Consider the following 11686-nt stretch of genomic DNA (forward strand, 5'->3'; position numbering starts at 1 on the left):
TAATAAACTTTTAAAATTTTAATCGAATTGAACAAAAATATACTTGATAATTATACTACCTACCTATGAATAATATCATAAAATTATACGATGATGCTTATTATGAGGAAAATGGAAATATTCAAAGGATTTTTTTATAAATATAATCATCATAGTTTTACAATTATCATATATTTTCTATCATAAACATTTTTATTTCTTATAATTTATCGTCCTTCATTATCTCGTATTTATATATATATATATAATCATATTTATATTTATATATAAAACACATAGCTATGAAATATTAAGTTGTGTGTAGTGTAGCAATGCGACTCCGAATAGTTTAAAAAATATCCACTAAATGCACATGCATTAAACTAGAAAAAAGCGAACTTGTTGTCGATTTCATTTCTTTCTTTTGATTAAGTTCGTTAATTACGGCTTTTCATCTTCTTGTCTAGGCGTACACTGCATTGATAATGATCGTATGTACAAATTAGTATGAAGCGCACAGTATAATATAGTAAAAAAGATGAGACGTTTTACAAACGTATCCTCAACATGTGCTACTCAGAGGTCTTATTGCGAGAGAAATATATTATCGCGTTAGAATAAAGTGCATTCCAAGAGTAATGGAACAAGTCGACGTCAATTGAAATGAGTCGCATTGTAATTAGATAATATTAAAATAAAAATAGGTTTTCTTCTAAAAATAATTAATTCTTAAATAATCGTTACTGAAATAAAATGATCGCGAATATAAGTCTGAATATTAAATCGTCCTTACATTCTTTGTACGAAACAAAAAACAATGAACATGATAAATATTTAAAAATATCAAAAAGAAAAAAAAAAAAAGACAAAAAGAATGAAAAATAAAGCATAAAGAATATCGTGTGACAATCGCGTGATCGTAATATGAATAGGATACCAATTAGTATCGAGCGAGATAGAATTTTAATATCATTCTGATCATTTTTGGACTTTTCTAATTATTAAAAACTCGCTCAATAAAAACTGTATCACACACGCAGAAATGTCTATAAAGAACAATTAATTGTCTCTCTTTCTTTCTTTTTTTTAATTCCGTAGAATCATGATATTTTTAGGATCATATATAAGAGGAAATTCTTTAAATTATTACACAATGTGTGTTCCATTCGTTTTTTTTTTATAATCCTCCAATGCGTATCCCTTGCGGCATAGCATATATTTAACAATTTTTTTAAAGCTAATTTTTATTTATATTTATATATAATATTTATATATTTATATATTTATATATATATTATGTCCCAAGTTAGTGTGCCGCTTAAAAATATATGTATGGCAGTTATCGAAACGCAAACGGATCGTTTGCGGAGAAATATGAAATTAAAATAAACGTGCAGGGCGAGAAAGTGTACGTAGAGTCGTTGCAAATGAACGTGCATCGCGCGATTGAGCTGTTTACAATAGATGGATAAAACAAAGGCAGAAATTATAAATTATATAACGCTTCTTTCCTTCTTAATACACAGCAACAACACATATCAAATCGCTGCATAAGCTCTGATAAAAGTTCTTTCTAAAATAAACATTATAGTTCTACTATAACTTGTAAGTAATTTCATCTTCTATTTTTATCTAAACTTTTACCTAATATAATATAAAAAGACTAAAAAATTTATTTTTCAATTATTTCAACATTCTCTTGCAATTAAAACAAGAATATAAATATATTCTAAGGCATTATTTCAACATTAAAATATTCAAAATATTAAAAAAGATTCTACGGCTTGTAGAAAATTATAAAAAGGAATATATTTAACAAGTACATATTATTTCAAATGACAGATCATTTGTCGACTGTTTATATTTGATATTTGACTCGTTATATTTTGTTTTAAATATGTAATTTCTCACTAATTTGAGCAGCATGAATTATTAAATTCTTATTTAACTTTCAAATATCTACAGAACTTTTGCAGCAACATGACATTAATAATAAAATTACAAGGACAAATGATCGTCTTGATAACATTAAAAAAAACAATATAAAATACCACATATTAAATTACATAATAAATCTATCTTGTATTGTGTTATCATTATTGCGTTGCCATGCATAATATGCCAAAAAAGTAGAGAATTAATTTTGACGATCAATATCCATATTCGAGTAACTCGATCACGCTAACGTGGGACATTATCGAATGTGTGTATGTATGTATGTGTGTGTCATTTTCTCAACTAGCGATATATTGCAAAGTGTTGTTCGAAAATTTTTTGAAAAAATTAAAAAAACGCAATTAGAGACTTTAAATGGCCTACACGCGCGTGAAAACACATACAGACAGCTGCTGAAATATTTTCTATTAATTTTTTTTTTTCTTTTCTTTCTTTCTGGCGAATAATATTCGAAGATGATATAGGCGTATTTCATAAAACGACACGAATGTTATAATAGCAAGTTGAATTGTCCTTCGATTCATTTTTTTTTTTTTTTATTTTTTTCAAACACCATGTCCGCGTGTATGTCTCCTAATTTTAATAATCAGCGTTGCTTTTTTTTTTTTATTATTTGTTAACCACGTAGAGCGACGAAACATTTCTTTTAAACTGTGTGTGTTGTGCTGAGCGGCTTATACCGAACTTCACTGCTCCAGTTTAGCTGAAAATTGGCAAACAAAGCAAACGTTAAATTAAAAAAGTGTTGTAACGCACCGTGCGTAGAAGGCATGTGTTTGTGTTTTCTGTTACAATTTTATATGTAACAGGTAATTTTTTATAAACGAGGCGTAGAGGCCTAAATTATTCTTATTTATCTTTTTCTATTTTACGATATAGTTGATAATATAATATTCATTTTTTTTTTTTAAATTTAATAAAAATTATATATGTATTTTGAAATTAGATCTTACATTTAAAATGATGAAAAGTTTCATCAAAAATGTGTACGTGTATTCTTTAACAACAAACTTAAAATACAATTTTCTATAAATTCTAAAGTGTACAAAATAAAATAAAGCGCTCTAGCCTCTTTAAAATTTAATACTCATGATATTGGGCAAGAATAAATGTTGAATATCCATAAACACAGTGTAGTCGATTTTTTACCTTTCCATTTTTTTTTTTTTTTTTGAATTACTTGATCTCTAGTCTATTTTGAAATTTAATTCAATTTAAATCATACGATTCTTTCATTTATATATATTTTTTAAAAATAATAAAATGGATAAGTTAAAATAGACCCACCATGTATTATATATGAAGACAATAGTACTACGTTTCAAAATATCTTCTGATGCTGCTAAATGAATGCTATACTATCGCTCAATAACACGAGCAAATACGGATGCTACACACATAAATGTGGACAATTAAAGTAAGTTAATGCATGAACCAGCTCTGTCTTTTAGTTGCACGCGTCTAAATGTCGCGTGAAGAGCCAAAATTTACCTCCAACGGTAGAAGGTAACAGTGTTATATCTTACTCAAAACCAAGATGATGATGTTTTCTCTGAAAGTTTTTTTCCGATCAGCAAAAAAGCGTGAACAAATGATATAATATGATGATATAATGAAGCAATGACAAAAGGATGGCCACAATATAATCCAACAATGATACACAGTAAATCATGTGTGTCTACGCATAGATAATAATAACATTACATGATACTAGAGCGAACGAAAGAAACGTTTCATGAAAAAGCAATGAAAAATGCGAATAAGAAGCACCTTGTGAACTGAGCTTTGGTTTGGTGACACGATTAAAATGATTGTGTTTCATATTTTCTTCTCTTCTTGTACTTTTTATAGAATAAGCCAAATATATTCGGTTTTGAAGTCTTGAAATGTTTTGTCGCTAAAGTACAGCTGTCGCTTAGAAATGACAATTATCCATCGCATTCCGTTGATCCGCAATTCTAATGTTTCACTTTGTCAAAATGAAACCGTTTCTTGGTCGAATTGCGATATTTTTTTTTTTCACTTTGCTTTCAATCTTTCTCTTAGTTTTCTTTGATCCATGTACATTTATACTTTCAAATATTTCAATATTCCTTGACTCTATTAAATAATATGGTTCATCAAAATTCTAGAATCTTTAAATGCAATAATTTCTGAATTTGTTAATAATAACACATAACATCAAATTTTTTTTTTTTAATACTCAATCATGTGTATTCTTTCGTTAAATTTAATTTAAAATATTATTTTTTTAACATCAAAAATCCATAGAAAGTAAAGCAAACAATTAACAATTTTTTTTTTTATTAAATTCATTAAATTTTATTAAATTCTTACTTCAGAAATTATTATCACATCTATTTCTGATAATTAATTATTGTTATAGTAAAGATTTTCAAAAAAGTATATATAACGGATAACTGAGACATAACTGTAATTAGCGACTCGAATGAAAGGAACCTTATATAGCCGTGCATATGAAACACAGTTAAGCACTGTATGTAGTTCTCATCTTTATAGAGAACTTATAAATATATATCATTCCGCATTCACAATTGGAAGAACATTCCTCTTGTACCTCTCGAGATGTACTAATAAATGAAAAAAAAAAAAAAAAAATGAAATCAAAAAGTGTAACAGAAGGAGAGAGAGAGAGAGAGAGAGAAATACAACTGATTAAACGATGATCAATGAAAATCGTGCAGTAGTACGACGGTAAAAAAAATGATCTAATGATTGTTTATGCGACTCACCGCAATCTCTCTAAATGTTGTTCCAATTGTGTACTGTTTTCTTACAGTTCATTGGTTTCACACTTTCTACTTTTTGGCTTTTCTAAAATATGATAAATGCAAAATGTGATCGAATGAAATGGAAAAATGTCTGCCAGCGTTAAACGTATTATCGTGAGATGGAAATGACATGGGAAAACCTCGAACAATCATACAATTTAATTTCATCGATCCGAGGTGATCCTGCTACTCGTATAACGATGAACAATGATATCGAGAAAAAAGGAACAAAATATATATTAAAATACCTACAGCTTCGAGAACACGTGTTTAATCGGGTCTTCGTTTTACTTTTACTCTCAAACGTACTCGATGGCGAAATGCTAACGAAAAATTAGATTATTGGATGATTAATGCAAGAAAAAGGAAAAAAAATGTTAGAAAGTCCATGGTTTAACATACACACCTTGTAATATCCATTACGAGCAATTAACAATGCTTACAACAATTCACGTTAACAATTGTCACAGCACTCGTAATAAATAATAAATAAATGGAAATGATTCAAAAAATCATCAGCACGAAGGAAACAATATGAAAGAATTTTTTTTTTTATGAAATTGATGTAAATTAATTTGAAAAATGAAACGATGATTAAAAGCAAAGAAGAGAGGATTGAACGGGCAAAAAAGCTTCTCGACTAAATGAATCTTCGTTTCGTATCGAATTCCATGAACTTTGTTGTCTTTTTATATTACGTGATATGTCGATGTTACGTCATCGCACCCTTTTTTTTCTTTTTTCGAACGTTTCACATACTTCTAACGAGAGACTCACTTTTTCTTGAGAGTGAAGAAACTACGTCGTTTAGTTTCGGCTTGCGTGGGCGCGGGCAAAGTGTGCGCCCTGGATGTGCCCGCGCCTGATGTACCTTGTGCCGCTTGATTCAACACGGTAACCCATTCGTTCATTTCAGAATCATCTTTAGCCTGAAATAGGAAATCTGATCCGCTTTGTGACCTGAAAAATTATATGAAATTTTTATATCATATTTTTTTTTTATATAAATAATACAACATAACATAACAAGGATTTTTCTCTGAACTTAACTGTTTAAGAAACTATAGATAAACATAGATCAAAAATATAAATTTGTATATCCGTATTTGTGACCAAGAATACAGACAGAACTCACTTTACTCGGAAGACGTGTTTCTTCTTAGTATAATCACTCGCCACGGTAATAGTCGCTCCTCTAAGATCCAGAGGAGACTCTCCCTTGTACGGTTGATCAGGCGCTGCCTTGTACGATTTTTGGTCCGTATATACAAACAAGCTTTGTCCACGTACAACCATGTACACCTTGTGCCAAGATCGATTAGACGCTTTCTTCGTTGTACTCTCCCATTCGTGTTTCCGTTGCAATACGCCTTCGAATTCATCGTCGGTGGGACTTCGTTGTTCTGTAAAATTGAATCCAATTTGAACAGGCAAAATTGAAAATCTATGAACGAAACTACGCTATCTCGAGACTAATAATAACGCGAAGAATTTAAAGAGAAGGAAGAGATAATCTACGTTACGTAACATCCAATTTCCTTCCGGACGTACAACACAGTTGCAAACATAATTATACATTCAGTGGAAGAAATCCATTTCGAGTAGGAGGAGCAAAACGGTTAATCGTTAGATTAGAGGTTATAAACGATGCTGAAATGCAATTCAGCCACCCAAACGTGTACACGCATTCAAGATACAATCGTCAATCGCAAACTTGATTCTGATCACGCGTGATTAGTGGGATGCATACATTATTAATAGTTTCCATTGCCCAGATTCTTAACGTTCCGTTCAACACATCCCTCGTACACGTGCTCGAGACGCCATAAGCGCGCGCATGCGCGCGCGCGCACACATACATACACACGCGTACACAATTCAGGAAAACAAAGGAAACGCTTTCTGGGATCCTTCTGGGATTGTAAAGCTGAAAAATAATTTAAGTAAGTTTAACGTTTTCCTCGATGCATCTTTCTTCGGCGTTGTTACCTAGATAAAATTCATCATCATCATCATCATCATATATTATATTATATTATAACTGGCTAATGTTAATTCCTTAATTAAGATTTAAACTTAAGAGAATATTATTAATGAAATATTATTATGGTGAATATTTAAAAAATTGTAAGTAAGGCATAAGTGATGGTAAATAGAGAAGCTCCAATGTGTGGCCGATGTGTGAATAGGTTTCGCTTACCAGAAATACTGCGCTCATCATCACTCACGCCACTGCGATCTAAACTCGGCGACTTGGCGGATTTTCTCCAACGGAAGCTTCTGAACGGCGACTTGCTGCGACTACGTTCCTTACGTCTTAAAGTACCAGACTCGCTTCCGCTTCCACCTTTAGGAGCTTTCAACACGACACACGCAACACGCGCGATGTTATTAGCTACTTACACGACACATGGGAGGGCCTATTACTTTTATTTATATATATATATAAAATTATGATGAAAGGGAGAGCAGAAGGCGAGAATTTGTTAAATTCTTTTCGCTGCTCATGCAACATGCCCATGCGAGATCTACTTTTTATCAAGATCAAATCCTGGCAAAAAGAATCAATCCTCGAAGCTTTTCCTTTTTTAAAAGCTGCTCTTTGAAAAGAAGAAACTTGAAATTCTACCAATTTGTCTATCTCGTCGGATCGTTTGAAAGAAATTTCTTTCTTTTTTTTTTTTTTTTTTTTTTTTTTGTCATTGCTATCGAGAATCAGTATTCGGTATTCAGAACGGATGTGAAAGTAACTCTCCCAGGACTTTTGTTTCCGTTACCATGGATAACATTTGCCAATATTCGCGTTGTATGTAAAGAAATCTTTTACAAGATCTTTTTATCCCTTTAATCCAAGATGACGGCAATTTTTGACCCGATTTTAAGAAGCACGATAGAATCATCCGATATCTGTTACCAGACATCGCAAAATTTGCGCGTATCGGGGCAACAAACGATACCTGCGTTGATGTCTATAGCGCCAACTTGGTCAGCTATTGCAGTAGTTGAATTAAAATTACGAGAAGTATCTCTAGAACAGTACAAGGAAAAGTACTTAATAATGCTCTTTTATCCGTATGATTTCACCTTTATATGCCCCACGGAAATGATACAATTCAGTGACCGCATCGAGGAGTTCGATAAATATGGTACCATTATTTTTCATTCATTTCTTTTATGTAACGATTAAAAAAAAAAAAATAATAATAATAATAACAACAATAATACATCCTCTTTATTCCTTACTTTCTACGCGTTCGATTCGATGCTCGAATTAAATTAAAAAAGAAATTAAAAAAGAAAATGTCTAATTTGATTTCAAATTGCAAACAGGTTGCGAAGTAGTTGCTATTTCTACAGACTCCCCGTACGCGCATTTAGCATGGACGTTAACACCGCGGAAACAGGGCGGACTGGGCAATATGAATATACCCATTTTATCCGACAAGAATCACAATATATCGAAACTGTACGGTGTTCTCGATGCGAAGGAGGGGATATCCCAGAAAGCATTGTTCATTATCGACAAAAACCAATTGATTCGATATATAATGATCAGCGAAATGTGTATAGTTCGTTCAGTCGACGAGACGCTAAGAATCCTGGAGGCGTGTAAATTCATGGACGAATATGGGTCCGTTTGCCCTGCTGGGCCGAGAGAAAAGATTAACGACGACACGAATTATTTTATCACATGATTCCGACGCAATGCAACTTTTTATACCGCTATTTTTATACTACTATAACTCTATAATTTTAATTATAAACAGATGGGAGAGGGGCGCTTCCTTCTTCTTTTACATATTTCTCGTTTACACATTTATCTTGCGCTTCTTTTCGATGAAATTTTTGTAGATTCATACCGATATTATTGAATTAATTTGATTAATTTTTTTTTTTTTTGATATTTTTCGAATCCGATTTTGCACGATCTTCCTTTTTATCGCGAATGAAGGTGAATGAAGAAAATAATTAATCCTTGAAATGAACTTACTTGTTGGACTAGATAGACCTTGTGGAGATTTCGAAGAGGTGGCAGGTGGTGTTGCTTCTCCTCGCATGGATAGACGTGCAGGTTTCTGAACATGCACTACACACCATCACACCAATTTTAACATGCTAATATTTTGAAATCGAATATTCAAAGCGAGAAAGATCGCTCGACGAGATATCGACACAAAGAAGCTAAACATCCGTATTTCTTTATATTATTTGTTAAAAATAAAAGGGGGAACGCGATGAATGATTTTTTCAAGCTTGTTGATAATGTAATAGATGAGGCAAAGAACAAAGTAAATTAATAATAGTTAATAACAAACGAAACAAATTGTCGAGACGAACAACAAATCCGTTATTTGCATGGGAAGATGCACGCATACACGCAAGCATGTTTTGAAATTTAAAATCAATATAATTAAAATAAAAAAAAATTAAGTTTTTCGTCGATCACCTATGTGCTTACCTTACGAATAAAAAATAAATTTTTCACACGATTTAATCGAAAATTCACACGATTCAATTAGCGAAATTAATATTTACCTATTGCTTTTGAAAAATTATTGTATTCATCATTGTACGTAGAATAGAATTTATTCAATATAATGAAATAACGTGAAATATTTCAATACGATGCAATATTGACAAACTTTCCTGATGTCATATTTTTTTTTTTTTTTACATATATTACTCTATTTGTCTCTCAAGTAGAATGTCTCCATCACCTGCTAAAAACAGTTAATAAAAGCAAGTAAATGATCACAGCTGTGATTATTTAGCGAAAGGCAGAAGTAATTGGCCTAAAGGATATGCTGAAAGACATAAAGATCATGTGAAATTTATCATTTAACTCGAATTGTGTAAAAGTTGAATTGAACACATTTTTTCCCCCTCCCCCCCCCTTTTAAAAGTATTTATAAATAGCTTTCGTAAATATTATTACACAATTCGATTAAACATTTCCACGATGGAAAGAAAGAAAACCGATTTCCCGTGAATCCCGTGATGCCAGATGATTTAATTTTATGCTCCATCACCAGCTTAAAGGATCGATATAGCAGGATCTATATATAAAGTGCAATTCAATCATCAAATACCAGATTCTCGTTTGTGGAACAAGAATAAATGGTTATAAACGGAATGAACGATCACAATACAAAAAGTTATGCAATATTTTGAAAAATTTTGATTACTTTTTACAGTCAAAAGAGACACTGGTATTTAATGAATTAATGATGCTATTAAGAAATGATAATTAAAATTAGTACATACATTATATATATATTACACATAATGATTTCTCTTTTTTTATCCTGAAAAGATTTTTAACCCTTTGCACTCATTAGCCACAATGAGAAAGACAAATGATGTAAAAATGAATTGTAAAAGAGAGAGAGAGAGAATATGATAAAAAATTAACAAGACAATGCAATAAATGACGTGAATGTTGAATGTAAAAAATATAATAAACTTTTTTGATAATATTAATAATAATCATTTTAAAATATCGAGTGCAAAATTGGCGATATTTCATTTCATCAGTCACACTCACCTTCCTTGGGCTTGTCTTGAGGCTGTGGTGTACGTGTAGAAGCCTTGCGAGGTGCCACTGTGGATTGTGCATTCCGTGCCGCATTTAAGGTGCGTTTAGGAAAGGATTAATAATCAGGAACACCGGATTTTCAAATAGGACGGAGTCACAATGTCGGCAATAGGTTGGAAAAAGAGAAAGGCAAAAATAAACGTGCTGTTAGCAATTTCATGCTTATCCAAAACAAACCAGTTTGTAAAACCAGTCGCCTAAGAGTTAAGTGTACAAAAATACGTGAAAAGCAAACTTGTACGATACAATATTGTATTAGTGGAACGAAAAAAAAAAAAAAAAAAAAAAAAGAAGAAGAAGAAGAAAAAGGACAAACATTTCTATTAATATATTATATAGCCGAATAAAGGTCTCGTCGTTTGATTTGAAATTTTTTTCTCTCGGAAAATCATTTTTTAAAACGTGAAAAAAAAATTAATTTTTTTATTCTATATTCATAATTAGTTTTTTGAATAAATTATTTGTTATTCTTTGATGCATTAAAATGCAACTGTATGGCTTGACTCTTGTCAAATTGCTTTTCAAAATTTTATGCATACGCGTTATTATCTTACCATGCGACTCGTCTTCTCCGGTTGGACGTTCCCCACTTGGTACACCCTCCGCTTCCGCTCTGTTTCCGCAAAAATATATTTTTATTTATACATTTAAATATCTGATTTGATTGCATTCTAATCTTTTAAACTCAATTATATTTTCAAATTCAATGCATATTGTATATATATATAATTTCATTACTAATAGCCGTTCTTATTAGCTGTATATTACATTAGTTAAAATGTTTGGTGTACCTCTCGCTAGGTGGTTCATCTGGACTAGTTACAGGTGTTGCTTTAGCTAATCGAGCTGCCTCGGCTGCTGCCGCCTCCTCTTTCTTGCGTCTTTCCTCCTCTTCTCGTTCTTGTTCCCTCCTCTTCATTTCCTTCAACTCAAACTGCAACGTACACGTACAAACATTTTTCGCATCGAACACATTTTACGAAATAAATATTTTTTTATAATTTTTGTAAGGGGGAGGGGGAAAGGGGGGGAGGGAGGGAGGGAGGGAAACACTGACCGTAGTGAGTCGATGCAAGGCACTAAACCTTTCTTCCTGCGCGGCTGCCGACTTTTCGAACGCTTCGTGCTTCTTAATCAGATTCTCCACTTCATCGATCGTGTGCTGCAATTGATTACATTTGATAAAAATCTTCGAACAATTGTCGCATCGAAAATTAATTTTCCGTTACTTACGCCAAGCTCTTGGCTCATAAGGTACGGTTCTTGAGCGATCAACCACGCTTCGGCAACCGCCGCGTCTCTCGCGAATTGATACACCTCCAAAACTGTAATAAAAAAAAAAAAAAACACACACAAACGATGT

The 11686-nt window shown here is 32.0% G+C and overlaps 2 protein-coding genes across 10 annotated transcripts in view; one reads left to right on the forward strand and one right to left on the reverse strand.

Moving 5' to 3' along the window:
- Positions 1-1763: 1763 nt before the first annotated feature.
- Positions 1764-11686, reverse strand: part of beta-Spec (spectrin beta chain) — a 28125-nt gene continuing 18202 nt past the window's right edge. Inside the window, exons 4-13 of one of the 9 annotated variants that reach the window (XM_086905885.1) lie at positions 11557-11648; positions 11381-11485; positions 11115-11257; positions 10878-10936; positions 10273-10329; positions 8719-8814; positions 6928-7083; positions 5863-6130; positions 5505-5687; positions 1764-2638 (exon numbers count right to left, since the gene is read on the reverse strand). In XM_086905885.1, the coding sequence (XP_086762011.1) occupies positions 2635-2638; positions 5505-5687; positions 5863-6130; positions 6928-7083; positions 8719-8814; positions 10273-10329; positions 10878-10936; positions 11115-11257; positions 11381-11485; positions 11557-11648 (1163 nt within the window). In that variant the 3' untranslated portion in view covers positions 1764-2634. Of the gene's footprint in view, positions 2639-5500; positions 5688-5862; positions 6131-6927; positions 7084-8718; positions 8815-10272; positions 10330-10877; positions 10937-11114; positions 11258-11380; positions 11486-11556; positions 11649-11686 lie in introns of those variants that run through there. The other 8 variants (XM_086905897.1, XM_086905904.1, XM_086905911.1 and 5 more) reach the window with 8 other exon arrangements.
- Positions 7429-9349, forward strand: LOC147658790 (peroxiredoxin-like). Its single transcript, XM_086905938.1, has 2 exons — positions 7429-7873; positions 8058-9349. Exons 1-2 carry the CDS (start codon positions 7582-7584, stop codon positions 8420-8422), a joined length of 657 nt encoding a protein of 218 aa, XP_086762064.1. The 5' UTR covers positions 7429-7581; the 3' UTR covers positions 8423-9349.

Source organism: Apis florea, unplaced genomic scaffold, assembly GCF_048593485.1.
Source record: "Apis florea isolate Af1SG1 unplaced genomic scaffold, ASM4859348v1 contig_1615_pilon, whole genome shotgun sequence".
In the NCBI taxonomy this organism is placed as follows: Eukaryota; Metazoa; Arthropoda; class Insecta; order Hymenoptera; family Apidae; genus Apis; species Apis florea.

What these genes read in the sequence shown, in the direction of transcription:
- LOC147658790 (XM_086905938.1), top strand. Translation starts at nt 7,582, where the DNA reads ATGACGGCAATTTTTGACCCGATTTTAAGAAGCACGATAGAATCATCC. An exon ending in CGAGGAGTTCGATAAATATG is followed by an intron (nt 7,874 to 8,057) that starts GTACCATTATTT and finishes AATTGCAAACAG; the next exon opens with GTTGCGAAGTAGTTGCTATT.